Source organism: Cnephaeus nilssonii (assembly GCF_951640355.1).
Source record: "Cnephaeus nilssonii genome assembly, chromosome: X".
Taxonomy (NCBI): Eukaryota; Metazoa; Chordata; class Mammalia; order Chiroptera; family Vespertilionidae; genus Cnephaeus; species Cnephaeus nilssonii.
The window spans coordinates 53561172-53583835 of NC_137071.1; the positions used below are offsets into that span (position 1 = coordinate 53561172).

General features: G+C 38.7%; 1 protein-coding gene across 1 annotated transcript in view; it reads left to right on the plus strand.

The window, feature by feature from the left end:
* The window catches only part of CYBB (cytochrome b-245 beta chain), a 154504-nt gene that overhangs the window by 99724 nt on the left and 32116 nt on the right, over positions 1-22664 (plus strand). The window contains exons 2-4 of the mRNA XM_079765540.1: positions 16776-16874; positions 19120-19215; positions 20554-20664. Of these exons, the coding sequence (XP_079621666.1) occupies positions 16830-16874; positions 19120-19215; positions 20554-20664 (252 nt within the window). The 5' untranslated portion in view covers positions 16776-16829. The remainder of the gene's footprint in view (positions 1-16775; positions 16875-19119; positions 19216-20553; positions 20665-22664) is intronic.

Here is a 22664-nt window from a genome sequence, read left to right on the forward strand (position 1 = left end):
CGCTTCTGCCTGCCAGCCTGATCACCCCCTAATCACTCCCCTGCCAGCCTGATCCACGCCTAACTTCTCCCCTGCTGGCCCAATCATCCCCAACTGCCCTCCCCTGACAACCCGGTCACCCCCAAATGCCCTCCCCTGCATATTACCTCTTTATTAGATAGGGTTTTTTCTTTAACATATTGGTCAGTCCTAACTGGTTTGGCTCAGTGGATGGAGCATCGGCCTGCAGACTCAAGGGTCCCAGGTTCGATTCTGATCAAGGGCATGTACCTTGGCTGGGGACACATACCCAGTGGGGAGTGTGCAGGAGGCAGCTGATCAATGTTTCTCTCTCATAGATGTTTCTAGCTCTCTATCCCTTTCCCTTCCTCTCTGTAAAAAATCAATAAAATATATATTTTTAAAAAAGAAACATTTAAGATTCCTCCATATCTGCCTGGCTGGTGTGACTCAATGGTTGAGACCCCAGGCTGCTGCCACTGCGAGGGGATCAGGCCCTGGGGATGCTTACCCCTCCCAGGCTGAGACCCCAGCCCAGGCTGCCACCACTGGGAGGGGATCGCGCCATGGGGGTGTGCGCCCTTACCAGGCTAAGACCCCAGGCTGCCACTGCTGGGAGGGGATTGCATTGTGGGGAGTGAATTTGTTTTTGTTTTTTATAAAGGGTCTGGAGGGCCTCTGGGCAGCATTCCGCCAGTCTGCTTACTCTTCAGGCTCTCAGAGGCAGCCCTCCCTGAGACTGGGGCACTCCGGCGGGGTTGAGAGGACTGGGGGCCGCCATCTTGTGGCTATGGGCGCCACCATTTTTGTCGCGGAGTTACAGTTAATTTGCATATTACTCTTTTATTAGATAGGATAGTTGGTTAACTCTGAATATGAACTGTTGATTAGGTAATAATATAGTATCCATACTATATTTCCTAATTTTTATAATTGTAGTGTGGTTATATGTGTTAACAGATACTTTTCATGAGACTACATGCCATTACATTTTCTCACTAGCAAGCAATCAGACCTTATTAATTTTGTTAGGCCAAACATTATTTGCTGCAAGTATCAAGGGAACTTGACCTCAGGGTCATGGGAAATGAATATGCCTTTCCTCTTAGAATCCTATTACAACGCTGGCATTCCTAGAAGAGCTGACACTTGAATATCTCACCTGGCTAACTCTTAAGTTATCTATTAACATCTTCACAAGGATGAGACTTTCTAAATACCCCAGGTGGGACTATGAGAGTTCCCACACATAGATCCTAGGGCAAGGAAAAGTAATGGAGGAGACACAGACAGAACTTTTTTCCTTCAGGTCCAGGCAAAATATGCAGAAACTGGTTGTAGGGATCTAACAATTGTTCAACAAACTTCTTCAGACTTCTTGGGCTGAGCTGGTTCTGCATACATATGGTCATGACAGGAAACTGTCAGCGAAATCTAGGTTGTCATAAGGAAACTGGAAATCAAGGGCTCTTTGGATCAGTCTTGTGGGAAAGAGTATATTATGTGTCCCAAACCAAGAGCATGATAGAGTACAAATTCAATCTAGGGGCCTTGGAACAGTAGCTGATGCTCATGAAATGCTTTTATTATTTACAATGAAGCCCTAGCTTTACAAAATGGTTCTGGTGGCTCAAATAAGCTGGGATACATCAGACTGCCCAGATTCAAATCTCAGGTCTTTCATTAAGCAGTCATGCTCTTATCTCTCATCTGTAAAATGGCATATGTTGCCAATTGCTGCTGTAACATATTACCACAAACTGACTGGCTTAAAACAGCATGAATTTATTTTCTTACCGTTCTGCATACCAGAGGTCTGAAATTAGTTTGAGTGGGTTAACATCAAGGTGTCAGCAGGTCTACATTTCTTCTATAGGCTCTAGAAGAGAATTTATTTCCTTACCTTTTACAGATTCTAGAGCTGTATTCCTTGCATTCATTGGCTCCTGGCCTCTTCCTTCAACTTTGAAGTCTGCAGCATAGAGTCTTCTCTCCCCTCTAATCTCTGTTTCATTCTTCACATCCTCTCTTTAGTCCTCTAAGCATCCTGCCTCCCTCTAATAAGGACCCTTGTGATTGGGCCTACCAGGAATAATCTATGATAATCTCCCCACTTCAAAATCTTTAACTTATTCACATCTGCAAAGTCCTTTTAACCATGTAAGGAGTATACAGATTCATTTTAAATAGATTACATAGGAAAAATATTTTTATTTAATAATTTTATTTTTTAATTACAGTTGACATTACAATATTGTATTATTTCAGATATACAACCTAGTGATTATACATATACATAATTTATGAAGTGATCACCCTTATAAATCTAGTACCCATCTGGCACCACACATAGTTATTAAAATATTATTGACTATATTCCCTATGCTATACTTTTAATTTATTTATCTTTAATTGTTGACACTATTATAGATGTCCTCCATTCTCCCTCGCTCAGCCTTTGCCCACCTTCAACCAACCCCTCCTCTACCCACCCTCAGCCTTCACTACACTGTTGATTGCACCCATGGTCAATGTATATATGTTCTTTGGCTCATCTCTTTGCCTTCTTTTATCCAGTCCTGCTACTTCCTCCCCTGTGACAGCTGTCAGTCTATTCCATCTATCCATCCAACTGGTTCTATTTTATTCATCAGTTTATTTTGTTCATTAGATTCCACATATAAATAAGATCATATGGTATTTGTCTTTCCCTGACTGGCTTATTTCACTTAGCATAATCTCCAGGTCCATCCATGCCATCACAAAGGGTAAGAGTTCCTTCCTTTTTTCACAGCCATATAGTATTCCATTTTATAAATGTACCACACCTTTTTTATCCACTCATCTACTGATGGGCACTTGGGCTGTTTCCAGATCTTGGCTATCCTATATAATAAGAGAAGAATATGCTAATTATCCATTACGCCCTGAGGCATAACAACCAACCACATAAGGACCTGATCATGGATCAGCATGAGGGTGGGACAGTGAGCTACAAGCAGGGGGCAGAGAGCTACGGGAGGGGGCAGGGCAGCAAGCTATGAGGGAGGCGTACTCCAGGAGGGCAGGGCAGCGGGCAGAGAGCTGCAGGAGGGCAGGGCAGGGAGCTACAAGCAGTGGAGAGCTACTAGCAGCAATGGGCGGGTGGCCAGCTGAGGCAAGCGGCAGCAAGCTAGTTGTGCAGGCCTACTAGTTGTAAATAAAGTTTTTATGAACATAGGGGTACATGTATTCTTTCTGATTGGTGTTTTGAGATTCTTAGGATATATTCCCAGAAGTGGGATCACTGGGTCAAAAGGCAGTCCCATTTTTATTTTCTGAAGAAACTCCATACTGTTTTTCACAGTGGCTGCACCAGTCTAAATTCCTACCAGCAGTGTACTAGGGTCCCCTCTCCTCCACATCCTCTCCAGTAGTTGTTGTTTGTTGATTTTTTTATGATAGCCATTCTGACAGGTGTGAGGTGATACCTCATTGTAGTTTTAATTTGCATCTTTCTGGTGATTAGTGACATTGAGTATTTTTGCATATGTCTACTGGCCATCTGTATGTCCTCTTTGGAGAAGTGTCTACTCGGGTCCTTTGCCCATTTTTAATTGGATTGTTTGTCTTCCTGGTGTTGAATTATATAAATTCTTTATATATTTTGAAGATTAACCCCTTATCAGATATATAATTGGCAATATGTTCTCTCATACAGTGGGTTCACTTTTCATTTTGTTGATGGTTTCTTTTGCTGTGCAGAAGCTTTTTATTTTGATGCACTTCCGTTTATTTTTCCTTTGTTTCCTTTGCCCTAGGACCGTGGTAGGCAAACTGCGCCTCGCGAGCCACATGCGGATCTTTGGCCCCTTGAGTGTGGCTTTTTCACAAAATACCACGGCCTGGGCGAGTCTATTTTGAAGAAGTGACGTTAGAAGAAGTTTAAGTTTAAAAAATTTGGCTCTCAAAAGAAATTTCAATAGTTGTACTGTTGATATTTGGCTCTGTTGACTTATGAGTTTGCCGACCACTGCCCTAGGAGATATAGTGGCAAAAATATTGAGATACCAGATGTCCAAGGTTTTACTGCCTATGTTTTCTTCCAGAATTTTTATGGTTTTGTGAGTTACATCTTGAGAAAGAACAAAGTTGGAGGGATCACAATTCCAGATATCAAGCTACACTACAAGGCCATTGTAATAAAAACAGCCTGGTACTGGCATAAAAACCTGCGTATATAGATCAACAGAACAGAACGGAGATCCCAGAAATCAACCCATGTCTTCATGACCAATTAATAATTGACAAAGCAGGCAAGAGCATATAATGGAGTACAGACAGTCTCTTCAATAAAATGCTGTTGGGAAAATTAGACAGGTACATGCAAAAAAAATGAAATGAGAACACCAACTTACACCATACACAAGAATAAACTTTAAATGGATAAAAGACCTATGTTATACTTTTTATATCCCAGTGACTATTTTGTAACTGCCAATTTGTGGTTCTTAATTCCTTCACCAACCCCCCTCACAATCCTTTTCTCCTCTGTCAACTGTCAAAATGTTCTTTGTATCTATGAGTCTGTTTCTGTTCTGCTTGTTTGTTAATTTTGGTTTTTAGATTCCACATATAAGTGAAATCATTTGGCATTTCTCTTTCTCTGTCTAACTTATTTTGCTCAGCACAATACCCTCTAGGTCCATGCAGGTTGTTGCAGATGGCATATTTCTTTTTTATGGCTGAGTCATTTTCCATTGATTATAGGCACCACTTCTTTATCCACTCATCTACTGATGGATGTTTAGATTGCTTCCATATCTTGGCTATTGTAAATAATGCTGCAATGAACATATGGATGTAAATGTCTTTTCAATTTAGTGTTTTGGGTTTCTTTGGATAAATACCCAGAAGTGGAATTGCTGGGTTCTTCTTTCTCTTTTGTTACAGGTTTTGTTTTAAAGTCTATTTTGTCTAGTATAAGTATTGCTACCGCAACCTTTTTTTGTTTGTTTGTTTCCATTTTCATGAAATATCTCCCCACTCCCTTTACATTCATTTTGTGTGTCTTTCTATCTGACGTTGAGTCTCTTATAAACAGCATATGTAAGGGTCTTGTTTTGTTATCCATTCAGCCACCATATATCTTTTGATCCATTTGCATTTAAAGTAATTTTTTATAGATATGTATTTATTGGCATTTTATTATTCATATTTTTATCTTTTTCTTCTTTTTAAGAAAACCCTTTAACATTTCATGTAATACTGGTTTGGTGGTGATGAACTCATTTAGCTTTTTCTTGTCTGTGAAGGTCTTCATCTGACCTTCAATTCTAAATGATAGCTTTGCTGGGTAGAGTAATCTTGGTTGTAGGTCCCTGCTAGTCATCACTTTGAATATTTCTTGCCACTCCCCTCTGGCCTGCAAAGTTCTGTTGAGATATCAGCTGATAGTCCTATGGGTATTCCCTTGTAGATAACTAGCTGCTTTTCTCTTGCTGCTTTAAGACTCTCTCTTGTTTTTAACCGTTGGCATTTTAATTGTAATGTTTATTAATGTAGGACTCTTTCTGAACTTGTATTTCTATATCCTTCACCATGTTAGGGAAGTTCTCCATCATCATTTTTTCAAATATTTTTGCTCTTTCTCCTCTCTTTCTGGTACCCTCATGATGCAAATGTTGGTATATTTGATGTCCCAGAGGCCCCTTAAATGAACCTCATTTTCTGAGATTCGTTTTTTCATTTTGCTATTATGACTGGGTGTTTTCTGCTACCTTATCTTCCAAATTTCTAATTTGATCCTCTGCTTCATCTAATCTGTTTATTCATTCTAGTGTATTCTTCATTTCAGTTATTGTATTCTTCATTTCTGACTGGTCCTTTTTTATGTTTTCTATCTCCATCTTTATGTTTCTTATCTCTTTGTTGACATTCACTGAGTGGATTGTTTCTTCCCTAAGTTTACTGAACATCCTTATAACCAGTATTTTCAACTCTACATCAGGTAGATTGCTTGTCTCCATTTTGTTTAGTTATTTTTCTAAAGTTTTTCCCCATTATTTCATTTGGAACATGTTTCTGTGTCTCCTCATTTTAGTTGTCTTTCTGTGCTTGTTTCTATGTATTCAGTATAGCTGCTATGCCTCCCAGTTTTGATGGAGTGGCCTTATGTAGTAGGTGTCCTGTACAGCCCAGTGGCATGGTTCCCCAGTCACCTAAGTGAGGCACTTCAGGTGTGCAACCATGTGTGCTGTGTGCACCCTCTTATTGTAGTAGAGCTTTGATTGCTGTTGGCATGTCAATGGGTAGGATTAAACTTCAGGATGATAGACTGTGAGGACTGGCTGTGACTACAGCAGAGGAGCTGCTGAATAGGAGGCCATCCCACAGAGCAGAACTTGTTTCAGAGGGGCTCTGGTGCCCACTGAGTCCACCCCTTGAGTGTGTTGCTAATGGAGATCGTTGGGTGGTGCTCTGGTATGGTCTGAAGTTCTACACTGAGTATGCTGGCTCTGGGACCTCCTGGAAGTTGCAGGCCAAGGTCAGCCATGCTCTGTGCCCTTCTTGGGGCCATCTGACATGAGTCACAGAACAATCTTCAGATGGTTTCCACTTGTGCTGGGCTTGGAGTTTCATGGGAGTGCTCGGCTTAAGGCTGCTTAGCAAGAGGTACAGAACAAGCTGAGGCCAGATGCTGCTTGTTTGGGGTTTGTGGACCTTTGAGATATTTTAGGAAAGACTACAGCTTGAGCCAAAACAGGCCATTTGTATGGAGACACCACTGGTAGCTGCTTGGTGGGGGGGGGGGCGCGTGCTGCAAGTTGGGTGGGGCTCATAAGACACTTGGGGTGTATATAAACTGCTTTACAAATGTTAGCTATTTTTAAGACCAAAATCAGTCTGAACAAATAGATTGTTTTCAAGAAAATAGCCAATTTACACAGGAGACATAGAAAATTTTAAATTCAAATCAATGATTAGTGAAAGAAAATATGTAAGCTTTACTCATTTTCTTCCTTAGTCTGATGAATTGATGAATGTGAATCATTTAATATAAATAGTTCAATTTTAAATCTGCATCACAGAGATCTTTGGACTTTCTATTAAATGAAATACCATGTTAAAACCATGTTCTTAATGCCTTTAGTCACCTAGAACAGTAAATTGCCTTTTCCTTTCTAATGTTTCTTCTTTTTCTTTATTTTCCCCTTCAAATGGGAGATAAAACATCTGGACCCCATTCCAGCAGCCTTATTTAACTTTCACTAACCTTGGAGATTGTGGTTATGTAATAAAAGTGGATTTCATAACATGATTTAGTAGAAACCCTTCTATGTATAAGTTGTAGAAAGCTAACTGTTGTTGTTGTTTAATCAGGAAGTGATAATGATGGGGATTTATGGCTTATGTAACTAAGTTAAGTACTATAATGTAGCTAGCAGATTGAAATTAAAGAATGAAGGACTTACTCCTCTGCTTTCAGCATGTACAGTGAAGGGAGTCATCTTGGCCAAGATCATTCAGGGTCATCCCAGCTTCAGGTCTCCCCACAGTATTGTTGAGGCTTTATTGTGACCATATGATAATTTCATTTCTCCTTCTATTTTATCTTTTACTTTCCATGGGTGTTTATCTCCACAGGCATCCTCTAAAGAATCTCCTGAACTCTACTCTTCATCTTAGAGTCTAATTCCCAAAAACTCAATCTGTGACAATACCTGAAATGTCCAAGTATCTCATGCAGATTAGACCTGAGAATTTAAACATTGTCATCATATCTGTCTTCAAACCTCTCCACCTTTCAGGCTACTGATCAGATTTTGTTTGTGTTGGCATAAGTTTTATGCAACTTTTTATCACAAGGTAGTAGATTTCTTATCACTGATGGCAGCATCAGGCATACATCAGTGACAAAAAGAGAAAAGCTTCACCCTCTCTCCTCCAGCATCCCTATTAAGTCATTCCTCAGTCAAATAACTCTAATTTGCCTGGTTTGGGTCAAGTGCTCACCCCTGGGACAATCACTGTGTCCAGTAGGATGAAGTCCTTTCACTGGTCATCTATAGTCAAGGAAAGTGGGGCTACATAACTTGAAGCAACACATAGAGTGCTACCATGGTAGTTCTGGAATGAATAGCATGTATAGCAGAGATGAAAGGAACAGAAATCCATTTTTCCTTATCACCAGAAACAATATTCATTGGTAATCTTGGTGTAATAACACACCTCTCTTTCTTCAACAAATTCATTCGTCCTCTTGGAATAAATTCGGAGACTAATTTTTTTAATTTAAAAAATCAGGATGCAAAGTCAGGGTATTTCCTGGAGACTTGGACACACACACACACACACACACACACACACACACACACACACTAGAGGCCCGGTGCACAAAATTCGTGCACGGGGGTGTGTGTCCCTCAGCCCAGCATGCACCCTCTCCAATCTGAGACCCCTTGAGGGATGTCTGACGGCCCATTTAATGGGCAGTTGGACATCCCTCTCACAATCCAGGACTGCTGGCTCCCAACCACTCGCCTGCTTGCCTGCCTGATTGCCCCTAACTGCCTCTGCATGCCAGCCTGATCAACCCCTAACCACTCCCTTGCCAGCCTGATTGACGCCTAACTGCTCCCCTGCCAGCCGATTGCCCCTAACTGCCCTCCCCTGCCGGCCTGGTAATCCCTAACTGTCCTCCCCTGCTGGCCTAGTCACCCCCAACTGCCCCCTCCTGCTGGCCTGGTTGCCCCCAACTGCCCTCTCCTGCAGGCTTGGTCACCCCCAACTGCCCTCCTTTGTGGGCCCAGTCACTGCTAACTGCCATCCCTTGCAGGCCTGATCACCCCCAAATTGCCCTCCCTTGCAGGCCTGGTCCCTCCCAACTGTCCTCCCCTGATGGCCATCTTGTGGTGACCATCTTGTTTCTACATGGGGGAGGCCATCTTTGACCACATGGGGCAGCCATATTGTGTGCTGGTGTGATAGTCAATTTGCATATTACTATTTTATTAGATAGGATTTTATTTCATAGAGGAAGGAAGAGAGAGATTGATGAGGAGCATAAGACATTTTTTGGGGGGTGCTATCAATCTGAATTTGTTCCAGTAACCTGCCTTCTACTGCACACTCTTGCAAGCCAATAATTAAATCCATTTGTGAAAGAATGTAGGAGACTAGCAAGCAGCCAGACTCTGTACCTAGTTAACCAGTATCCCTAATGCACATTCCTGATAGAATGAAGTCATTGCCCCTTCCTTAATTATCTGGTCTTGCAAGACTTATTTACCTAAATACTTCCAATTTACAAGGGCCATAAACCAAGGATGTAACAGCTTAACTAGAAGGAAGTCACTGGCGCCATCCAGGATAGACATTAGATACAATCTAAATTAACCATTCTAACTGACTCGAGGGGGGCTGTGAAAGTCCACTACAGAAGCTTGGTAGTTAGGAAACAAAGAACCTCAGAAGTATATAATGAGAAAATCTCATTGTCTAAGTTTCGGGATCTGGATCTTTGAGTCACCTGAGCCAACAGTGCTGCTTTGAATAAAGGCTTATTTTCCTGAACCTCCCTAGTGTTCAACTGTATTCTTCCACGCCAATTCCATAACAAAATAGAACCACAATGATGAGAGAGAATTTTTGATTGACTGCCTCCTGCATGCCCCACACTAAGGATTTAGCCCGGAACCCAGGTATGTGCCCTGACTGGCAATAAAACCATGACCTCCTGGTTCATAGGTTGACACTCAACCACTGAGCCACGCCGGCCCAGCAACCTGTCTTTCTAAGAGTAGTGCAAAATATGATTTACTAGAACAGTGTTCTCAAAAGGGAAGGCACTTGCCATAAAATAAATATTTTACTCTTCATTGTAACTGATATCTCATCCTCCAGCTATTAAACTGATTGAGGTTCTTAAAGCACTCAACAAATCTCTACTGGGATTGTTGAAAATGGCGGCAGAATAGACAAACATGTCCTGAGCCTTGTCCCAGAGCAAATAGAAGGAGCAGCTGAAACGAGTGGAATCCAGCCTGAATTGGCGAAGGAGGCGCAGTTAGTGAGACAGTTTGCAGCCAGGAAGGGAAGAGAACCCCCGGATAATGGTGCAGCAGCGAAAGCTGAGACTGCCCACCCCACAACTACAGAACACTGGGCACCACAGTCACACCTTTCCAGAGTGCAGGCGCCCTGAGCCACATCACCCCAACAGATGGTTTCTTGGTGCCACTGTGAGTCCCCACTGAGCACAAGTGATTTCAATTAAGGGTGCAAGACAGCAAAAATTGGGATAATCCCCTCCATGCATGCTGATTTTTAGACACTGCAGGTGTGCCTCTCAAGCTCACAGGCCTACATCAAGAGAACCCAAATAGCTCAAGTTGGGAGCTACACTAGATTACCAATCCCAGGAGAACTGACAGATTACACCAGTAGCACCATCACCAAAAGAACCTGGGTAGCAAAGCAAGCAGATATACAATTAAAACATTACAGGAAAACATGGGGAGACAAAAAAGCAATCCCCAAAGGAAAGAAAAAGAGGAATCACAAGAAAGGGAGTTAAATGAAATTGAGGCTAGCAGCTTAACAGAGAAAGAATTCAGAGTAATGGTTATAAGGATGTTTAAAAGGCTGGAAGGCAAATACACACAACTCAATAAGAACTATAAGGATCTGAATGAAAATGTCACCAACATGAAAAGAAACCAAGAGGAGATGAAGAACGACATAGCTGCAATAAAGAACACAATGGAAGGCTTAAACAGTAGACTAGAAAAGGCTGAGGACTGCATCAGTGAATTAGAAGACAAGGTAGGAAAAAACACACAAACACAGCAGCAACTGGAAAGAAGACTCAAAAAACAAGAGGAGAGCATAAGGGAGCTTTGGGACAACACAAAACAAAACAATATTCGAATAATAGGGATACCAGAAGGAGAGGAAGAGAAGCAAGGAATAGAAAACTTGTTTGAAGAAATAATGACAGAAAACTTCCCTGATATTGGCAAGAAAAAAATTATGTAATTCCAAGAAGTACATAGAGTCCCAAACAAGTTGAACACCAAAAGACCGACACCAAGACACATCATAATTAAATTGGCGAACACTAATGACAAAGTAAGAATCTTAAAGACTGCCAGAGAGAGACAGAAAGTTACCTACAAGGGATCTCCTATTAGAATATAAACTGATTTCTCAACAGAAACACACCAGGCCAGAAAGGAATGGAATGAAATATACAAAGTGATGCAAAGCAAGGGAATGAACCCAAGAATACTACAACCAGCAAGGCTATCATTCAAAATGGAAGGTGGAATCAGGAGCTTCACAGACAAAAAAGGGCTAAGAGAGTTTATCACTACCAAGCCAGCAATGCAAGAAATACTAAAGGGACTGCTATAAAAAGAAACACAAACACTAAGGAAAAATATGACAATAAACATGTACTTGTCAATAATAACATTAAACATAAATGGATTAAATGCACCAATCAAAAGACATAGGGTAGCTGAATGGATAAGATAACATGACCCATATATTTGCTGTATACAAGAGACCCACCTCAGAGCAAAGGATACACACAGACTGAGAGTGAAGGGATAGAAAAACATTTTTCAGGCAAATCAAAATGAGAAAAAAGCTGGGGTTGCAATACTTATATCTGATTAAATAGACCTCAAAGTAAAGGCCATAATAAGAGATAAGGAAGGCCACTACATAATACTAAAGGAAGCAATTCAACAAGAAGATATAACTCTGGTAAACATATATGCACCCAATGCAGGAGCACCAAAATACATAAAATAAAATAAATAAAAAAAACTCCTGGAAGATATCAAGAGAGATCGACAACAATACAATCGTAGTAGGAGACTTTAATACACGACTGACATCACTGGATAAATCCTCTAGACAAAAAAATCAGCAAAGAAACAGCAATTCTAAATGACACTAGATCAAATGGACTTAATTGACATCTTCAGAGCATTTCACCCCAAAACCATGGAATATACATTCTTCTCAAGTGCACGAGACATTTTCAAAAATAGACCACATATCGGGTCACAAGCAAAGTCTCCCCAAATTCAAAAAGACTGAAATCATATCAAACATTTTTCTCAGAACACAATGGCATAATATTAGAAATAAACTATAATAAAAACATTCCAAAAAATTCAAACACTGGGAAGCTGAATAGCATGCTATTAAACAATGATTGGGTGATCACAGAGATCAAAGAAGAAATTAAAAACATCCTGGAGATTAATGACAATAAAAACACAACAATGCAAATGCTATGGGAAACAATGAAAGCAGTCCTGAGAGGAAAGTTTACAGCTCTACAAGCCTACCTCAAAAAACAAGAAAAAATGGTAATAAATCATCTAACTCAACAACTCAAAGAATTAGAAAGAGAGTAACAAGAAAAGCCCACAGTGAGCATAAGGAAGGACATAATAAAGATCAGAGCAGAAATGAATGACATAGAGACCAAAAAAACAATACAAAAGATGAGAAAACCAAGAACTGGTATTTTGAAAGGATAAACAAGATTGATGAACCTCTTGCCAGGCTCACCAAGAAGCCAAGAGAGAGGACCCAAATAAACAAAATCAGAAATGAAAGAGGTGAAATAACAACAGACCCCACAGAAATACAAAGGATTGTTAAAAAATACTATGAACAAGTCTATTCTAACAAACTAGACAACCTGGAGGAAATGGACACATTCCAAGAAAAATACAACCTTCCAAATCTCACTCAGGAAGATTCCAAAAATCTCAATAGGCTGATAACTATGGAAGAAATTGAACCAGTCATCAAAAAGCTTCCAGCAAACAAAAGCCCAGGGCCAGATGGCTTCATAGTGGAGTTTTACCAAACATTCAAGGAAGAACTAAAACCTATCCTCCTCGGACTATTCCAGAAAATTCAAGAGGAAGGAACACTTCCAAGCTCCTTCTATGAAGCCAGCATCACCCTAATACCAAAATCAGAAAAAGATAACACAATGAAAGAGAATTACAGGCCAATATCCCTCATGAACATAGATGCCAAAATTCTAGCAAATCAAATTCAGCAGTACATCAGAAAGATCATACACCATGACCAAGTAGGATTTATCCCAGGGATGCAAGGATGGTACAATATTTGCAAATCAATAAACGTGATACATCACATAAACAAATTGAGAGATAATAATCACATAGTCCTATCAATTGATGCAGAAAAAGCATTTGACAAAATCCAACACCCTTTCTTGATAAAAACTCTCAGCAAGCTGGGAATAGAAGGATCATACCTCAACATAATAAAAGCCATATATGACAAACCCACAGCCAACATCATATTCAATGGGCAAAAACTAAAACCATTTCCCCTAAGAACAGGAACAAGACAGGGATACCCACTCTCACCACTCCTGTTCAACATAGTGCTGGAAGTACTAGCCATTGCGATCAGACAAGAAGAAGAAATAAAAGGCATCCAAATTGGAAAAGATGAAGTAAAACTGTCCTTATTTGCAGATGACATGATAGTGTACATAAAAAACCCGAAAGACTCCATCAAAAGACTAATGGACTTAATAAATGAATTTGGCAATGTAGTAGGATACGAAATTAACACCAAGAAATCTATGGCATTTCTATACACCAATAGTGAACTTACAGAAAGAGAGACTAAAAAAAAATCTCATTTACCATCACACTAAAAATTAAGATACCTAGGAATAAACTTAACTAAGAAGGTAAAAGACCTATACGTGGAAAACTACAGGACACTGAAAAAAGAGATAGAGGAAGACGTAAACAGATGGAAGAACATACCATGTTCATGGATTGGTAGAATCAACATCATTAAAATGTCTATACTACCCAAAGCAATCTATAGATTCAAAGCACTCCCCATTAAAATACCAACAGCATATTTCACAGACCTTGAAAGAACTCTCCAAAAATTCATCTGGAATAAAACAAGATCCTTAATAGCCACAGCAATCCTAACTAAGAAAGAATAAAGTTGGACGGATCTCAATACCATATTTCAAGCTGTATTACAAAGCCACTGTCCTCAAAACAGCCTGGTACTGGCACAAGAACAGACATATAGACCAATGGAATAGAATATAGAATCCAGATATCAACCCAGTCCACTATGCTCAATTAATATTTGACAAAGGAGGCATGAACATACAATGGAGTCAAGACAGTCTCTTCAACAAATGGTGTTGTGAAAATTGGACAGATACATGCAAAAAAATGAAACTAGACCACCAACTTACACCATACACAAAAATAAACTCAAAATGGATACAGGACTTAACCATAAGATGGGAAAGCATAAAAATACTAGAGGAATCCACAGGCAGCAAAATCTCAGACATATGCCGAAGGATCTTCTTCACTGATACTGCTCCTAGAGTAATTGAAGCTAAAGAGAAAAATAAACAAATGGGACTACATCAAAATAAAAAGCTTTTTCACAGAAAAATAAACCATCAACAAAACAACAAGAAAGCCCACTGTGGGAGATCATATTTGCAAATGTTATCACTGATAAAGTTTAATCTCCAACATCTACAGGGAACTTATACAACTTAATAAAAGGAATATAAATGACCTAATAAAAAATGGGCAACAGACCTAAGTAGAATCTTTTCGAAATAAGACAGAAGGAAGGCCAAGATACACATGAAAACATGCTCAAAGTCACTAATTATCCGAGAGATGCAAATCAAAACGACAATGCGGTACCATCTCACACCTGTCTGAATGCTATCATCAACAAATCAACAAACGACAAGTGTTGGTGAGGATGCGGAGAAAAATGTACCCTCATGCACTGCTGGTGGGAATGCAGACTGGTGCAGCCACTGTGAAGAACAGTATGGAGTTTTCTCAAAAAACTGAAAATGGAACTCCCATTTGACCCAGTAATCCCACTCCTGGGAATATATCCTAAGAAACTAGAAACACCAATCAGAAAGGATATATGCACCCCTATGTTCATAGCAGCACAATTTATAATAGCTAAGATTTGGAAACAACCTAGGTGCCCGTCACAGATGACTGGATCAGAAAACTATGGCACATCTACACGATGGAACACTATGCTGCTATAAAAAAAGAAGGAATTCTTACCATTTGCAGCAACCTGGATGGAACTGGAGAACATTATGCTAAGTTAAATGAGCCAGGCAATGAATGAAAAATTCCACATGCTATTACTCATTTGTGGATAATAAAGAACTTTATAAACTGATGAACAAAAAGATAGATACAGAGGCAGTGAAGCATCAAACAGACTGTCAAATAACAATGGGAAGGTAAAGGAGAGTTGGGGGAGATAAGAGATCAACCAAAGGACTTGTATGCATGCATATAAGCATAACAAATGGACACAAAACATTGGGGGGTGAGGGCATGTATGGGAGTGGGGTGAGGGGGTCAATGGTAAGATATGTACACATATCATACCTTAATTAAAAAATGGATAAAAAATAAAAGTAATTAAGGTTATGTAATTAAGGTTATGTAATGTGTCCCTTCTCTTTCAGTTTATATCAGAGCTACTACTACATTGTAAATGCCTTCAAGGTACAGACATCATCTGATTTGTCTTTTTTAAGTCAATGCTTCTAGGGTGGTGAAGACCTGGGGGTGGGGGGTGGAAAGAGGAGGGGAGAAGGGAGAGAAAATGTAATACTATCAACAATAAAAAATGTATTAAAAAAAGAGAAAAAAAGTGTAGCCAAATTTCTTGTGTTTCAAATCCCAGCTCCACTATTTCTTAACTGCATGACCTTTGCAAAATATCTGCTCTGGGTCTCAGGATCCTCATGTGTAAATGTAATCATAATAATAGAGCCTACATCATGTGGCTTGAATTGTTATAATCAAATGAATTACACATACTGAATTAATGTAGTAGTGTGTCTTTGTATGTATATATACACACACATATATATGTATCAACTCATATGCACATATACACTGAGTGGCCAGATTATTATGATCTCTGAATGCATAATAATCTGGCCACTCAGTGTATATACTATATAAGAAAAGGCTAATATGCAAATTGTCCCCTTGACAAGGAGTTCAACCAGCAGGCAGGCCGGCCAACTGCCCATATCCCCCTCCCCCTGGCCAGGCTGGCCGGAACCCCCCATGCACGAATTCATGCACTGGGCCTCTAACATATATATACACTGAGTGGCCAGATTATTATGTGTTCAGAGATCATAATAATCTGGCCACTCGTTGTATATGTGTGTACATATATATGTATATGTGTGTATGTATACACATTTATGTATTTTAGAAAACTGGCACAATGTAAACATTCTATAAATATCAATAATCACTATTGTTATTATTTTACTCAACAAGACTGAAAATGCTCTTCCAGCCTGTCAAAGTATAGCGCACCTATTTTGTTTTTTACCCAGCATGAAGACATGGTTAGTTGCCTGATTTTTTAAAAATTTCTAGTTGATAACTGATTAGTAAAAAAATTAATTCACCATGTAAAATACATCCCATGAATTACACTGTTATTTGTCTCTCAGTTGTAGAATTTAGTTTCGTTCTTATTCCACTACGTTTAGTTGCGATTAGATCATTACAGATCCCATTTCTTTTTTTGTGTGTGTGTGGTTTAAATATTTAATTTTTTTATGAAAACAAGTTTTTCAGTTGACCAATGATTAGCAAATTTCTGATTGTAGAAAAGGAAATAGGTTGTCCCAAGTTGCTATTTTCATTTCCTCATGGAAGGAGGAAGCATAGCAGAGAAGAAAGGCTAGACACAAGCATTGAACCTCTGCCACCATGGGAAACTGGGCTGTGAATGAGGGTCTCTCCATCTTTGTCATTGTAAGTACCGATGCATTATGAATTCTCTGACTTGTCCGGGTTCTCTTGGGAACTAAAATAGAGAAAAGCTTTTTTGTTTGTTCATTTTATTTCTTTGATAAATTGTGTTGAAACTGATTTACTGTGTGAACATGCTTCCATTTGCAAGTCGACTGAGTCCATTCTCCCAAGCTTACTTTTGGAAAGAATGTAACTATGGGCTCCCTTCTCCTAGTTTATTTCTTGAGTATTTTGGAGAACTAAATTATCCAATATTTCACATAGGGAGTAGAAGATATTTCAGGTTAATGATCACTGAGTCTGAGTTGTTTATTAATGTTTACTCCAAAGGCAAATTTTTACTTTTTATGTGTTTATACCAACTCAGAAATGAGCAATTGAAATTTTATATCACTTTCCAAATAATAACTACAAGATTGGCTCATCTGTGGGAAATTGGCCTTTAATTCAGGAATTACAGCAAAAGTGATTGACATTCTTATCTTTATTTTTTTTAAAAGTGCCTTCTTATCTCTGAGGTAAATTAAGTTATTTATAAGGTTTATAAAAATTTAAAGAAAGGGAATTGAAATTATATATCTAGACTCATATACATTGTATATATAATATATACTATATATGACATATATATAAATCATTTTAATCTATCTTGAGAAATGATTTTTGTAAGTAAAGATATGGCTAATTTGCAAATATAAATGTTAATTTCTTTAGTTTTTAACATAGCAAAGATCAAATATTATTTTATGGTGGTGGTCTAGCAAAGCAATTATGGACAACTGGGAAAATAGAAATGTGACTTATAAGTATAGCTTTTCCAAATATCCAATGAAAGCATTATATAGATGTTAAAAAGAACTCATAAATTGAACTTTTGAAAGAATTTATCATGAAGTAAATATTGAGTCTTTGAGCTTTTGAGGTAGAGAGAAATTAGTGGCACAGGTATAATTGAAACAACAAATATTTTGCCACTTAAAAATATGCCAAACCAACATTCTAATGCATATAGAATTCTTCTGAGGATTCAGAGCCATTAACTTGAGTTATCACCATTTTATGGACAGGTTACTCCTACAGAAAACAAGTTCAAATTATACTTTTAGATCCCACTACACTTTTCTACAGGGAATGTCCTCCTTCTAAATTTCACAAACTTGAAAGTGAAGGCACAGCTTGAAAAGCAAGAATTAGGAAATGGAGAAGTTGTTTTTAAAGAGATTGTTCTCAAGTGTCTGTCAGCATTTAATAGCTTCAAAGCATAGTTCAGAAAAGATCATTATGGAGCTGAAGGTAGAGACTAGACAGTGCCACCACTTGCTGCAGTCAGTGCTTCAGATTAAATAAGCATCAGAATCTAGAAGGGTCTTTTAAAAAAATCCCAATGCCCTTCACCTCCTCATTCATGCTCAAAAATGCTCCTTCAAAATTTAAGCAAAACTTACCAAAGTAGAACTAAAGCAGTGATGTTTAACCTTTTTAAAAATTGAATGTCACACATAAACTAGTTACTAAAATTCTGCAGCACACCAAAAAATATGTTATATTTTTTGCCAATCTGACAAAATAAATATAGGTATAATTTTGATTCATTTACACTGGACAGCTATTATTGTGTTAGCTATTGTAATTTTTTAGTTGACAATCTAAAGGAAAAGAAGTCAGTGCCCCTTACTAAATAGTCAGCTATTTCATGTTTTAAATTTTTTTACAGCACACCAGTGTGTCTCTTGTGTCACCCCAATGTGCTGTGGCACACCATTGAAAATCACTAAATTAAAGACTTGACATTTTAGCTGATGAGACTCCCACTAGCGGGGGTGGGATGCTGTGTGGTAGAGGGAGGTGATTGGCACCTGTGAGAATAGAACACAGAGTCCTACTGGTGTCAGGGACAACATAGCAACATATTTATTTTTCTTCTCTTTTTAAGAAAAGCCATGTGCTATCATCTATCTATTTAAGGCTAAGCAGAAAAGAGGAGGAGTTATTATCAGTCTTGGCATACTAGCCAAGTAGTAAAACAATCATGTGGAACAACATGGGGTGCAAGAGTTAATTACAAGGAAGTATAGTGTCACTGCCCTAGGAAAGAGCTGGTTCTAAGATGGTTACATCCAGCTTTGTAACCACCTGTGTCAAAGGCTGGACTTGGGGAATTCCTAACCCTGGTCTGTCACCAATATTGTGTGAAATCCACCTGTTGGTATGTGAAAACCTCATGCAACTGTTTCTGTTTGTGCAGCTGGTATGGCTGGGCATGAACGTCTTCCTCTTTGTCTGGTATTACCGGGTTTATGATATTCCACCAAAGTTCTTTTACACTCGAAAACTTCTTGGGGTAAGTATAAGTTCCATCTCATGCAATATTAAATAGCTCACATTTTAATCAACTATTCTTGTTCACATTCCTTTGAAAAATTTCAGTAAATATTCTGAACAACCCAAATAGCACTATCACCCTCACTTCCTCCATTGCAACCCCCCTGGACAAGAGTTTTTAGGTCTTCTAGTGTGGGACAGACAAAAGTGTGGCAGGGGTCCCAGCAGCATCCCTCCTCTCCCCAAAACCTCTGGACAAGTGTTTAGCTTAAAAGAGAAATCTAATACTGGCTCTGGAATGGAAGGGCAGGTTGGAGAGATATATCCAGGCATAACACAGTTGGGACATGTGGAACTTTTCATATGATTCTTACCACTTTTGTGCATAGAGAGCCCTAATCCTAGTGGAATGTTATGAAATGATCAGAAAGAAATATGAATCTCCCTATATATGGAGCCTTTGAGGGATTTGCCCAAGAATCACATTCATTGATTAGGCCAGCAGAGTAAAGGCTCCAAACATTCCTTGGGTCCATTAGCATTCCCAGTTTCGTTCAACTGCCAGGTCTTTTCTTCATTATAGATGAAAATAATTACAACTATAGCTGCCCCCAGAGGATATTATTTGCTACATCATGCTGAAACCATGAATTTATTACTTAATAATAAAGCTAATTATAATATGTATTATAAATCATACATATTAATAATTATATCATTATACTATATTATTATGGTTGTTGGTACCTTATTCAGGTTGATGCTGAGAAGGATGATTTCTCTTCACTTTCCCCCTCCAAAATATGCAACTTCTTTAGGTATTTCAAAGAACAATTATAAAGGCAAAGCATTATACAATACCAACGTAAGTTACTGTTGAGGTTAGTCTAAGTGCTACGAAAAGACTCTAACAACCCCAGTTTCTAGACTGAACTCTAGTTAATGATATGCATGCCTAAGTATTTAGGGGAAGTGATTTAATGTCTGCAATTTACTTTGAAATGCATCAAAAGTAAGATATATTGATGGATGGGTAGATTGATGTATAGATGGATATATATGTGATAAAGCAAGCATAGTAAAATGTAAAAGATGTAATCTTGGAGATGGGTAAACAGTATTCAATATGAAATTATTTAAAATTCTCTTTATGTTTGAAATTTTTCATTTAAAAATGTTTGGGTACTGGGTAAGGGCCAGATTAAAACAAAGGGTCCCAGCAGGCCCTAAAGGTAAACCTTCCTTTCCAAGTAACTAGATCTCTCATGTGTGGGTCTCATGCTGGGAACCTTAGGGGAATTGAGGAGGTGTTATGTGCTCACATATATCACCCTACTCCCTCTTCTGCCTCTTTTAGTCAGCACTGGCCTTGGCCAGGGCCCCTGCGGCCTGCCTGAATTTCAACTGCATGCTGATCTTGTTGCCAGTCTGTCGAAATCTGCTCTCCTTCCTCAGGGGTTCCAGTGAGGTAAGAACAAACGTTTACAAAGTTTGAGTTCCTCAAAATCTCAAAAGCCATCAAGCTAAGTGTCCTATCTTAAGAGCAAATCAATGGTTTGTTAGGATTTCAATCTCTATAGAATATTCATGAGCCAAGACATGCTTGATTCTGTAGTTTATTTCTATATTAATTGTTGGTGGAGCTCCCTGAGACACCATTTAATCTGAAAAGGACATTAAAAAACACACAAAAACAACCAATCAACCTATACCTCAGTAATAGCAATAAAACCCATGTGCATGCACACACAGAGGCATACATAATATAATATGTATGTATATGTATATAAACACGGCTTTATGAGGCTGATGTGAAATGTGGGAATTTATTTTACAGTGCCATGCTTTTCAAAGGCAGAGAAAATCTCTTTTGTGGATAACATTCCAAGCAAATGGAATCAATGGGCAATGAATCATATTATAATGAATGTGATGAAGAGGTGTTGGGTCTGAGGAATTGAGGAGTTCAGAGCTTTCCAATTGCCTGGGGCTCCATTCACTTTTAATTCAGCAATTTCATGAGCCCCTGAATGTGCTATGCTTGAAGAAAAAAGAGATTATATAGAAAGAACTTTTGTAACCTATAAAATGGTATATGAATTTCTTACTAATATCATTATACAAAGATGAGAAGCACAGAACTTAGAACCTACACATGGTACTCAAATAAATGGGTCCCACAAAAAGTTACAAATAAGGACCTACAGGGAATCAAAGGAGGGGAAAATTATATCAGATGGTCAGAGGATGAAGAAAGGCTTTCTGGAGAAGGTGGCATTAGATATGGGCATATAAGGATAAAATAAGGCTCTACGAGAGGTAAATGAGAGAAAAAGACTTTCTACCTGGAGAACATGGCAAGAGCAAAAGCACAGGAAATGGTGAGGAAATTGTATTCTTTTTTTTTAATTTCTTTATTGATTAAGGTGTTACATATGTGTCCTTATTCCCCCATTATCCCCCCCTATCCCCCCCACTCATGCCCTCACCCCCCTGGTGTCTGTGTCCATTGGTTAGGCTTATATGCATGCATACAAGTCCTTTGGTTGATCTCTCCCCTTTACCCCCACCTTCCCCTACTTTCCCTATGAGGTTTGATAGTCTGATTGATGTTTCTCTGTCTCTGGATCTTATTTTGGTAATCAGTTTATGTTGTTCATTATATTCCATAAATGAGTGAGATCATGTGACAGCAAATGAGTGGATTAAAAAACTGTGATACATCTACACAATGGAATACTACGCTGCGGTAAAAAAAGAACTTCTTACCGTTGCAATAGCATGGATGGAACTGGAGACCATATGCTAAGTGAAATAAGCCAGTCAAAGAAAGGAAATTGTATTCTTGAAATCCCTGAGTAAGCATGACCTCTGGCTTCCCTTTGGACATTTTTGCCATTCCTGATCACATCTGAATAGCTCTTCCAAAGCTGGGATTGATACACTGGTGGGACCTATTCTACTAGCTCAGCCTCTGATTTTTCTCTTAATAAAATGCATGTTTTTAATATTCACTAGTTTGGTTTTTTTAAAAAAAGATGACTTATTAAGTACAGATAATTTCTACAGGGGAGCAGCAAACAATCTACTTTGAGGGAAATGTAGGGATTGTAAAGGGCAGATATATGAGATAAGACTGATGTGGAAGCTGGAGCTTTGGTAGTAAATTAGAACCTTGAATGTACAGTTGAGGAGTTTAATACCTAATTTGGCAATCACAGAATTTTTTGGGGAAGGAAAGTGGTCTAAACTGTCAATAACAAGGAGAACTTGCCTTGAATTCTGCCTCATTTTTCCTAGTCATACTAAATTCACATATATCATAAGGAGAATTTTTAAAGAACAATACAACACTTGATTTACTAATATAGGATCAGAAGACTACAACTAAAGTAGACATTGATTACAAAGATTTCCAAATAATCTCTTCAGCGGAAGAAACCACAGAGGTAAAAATGCATTTGCTTG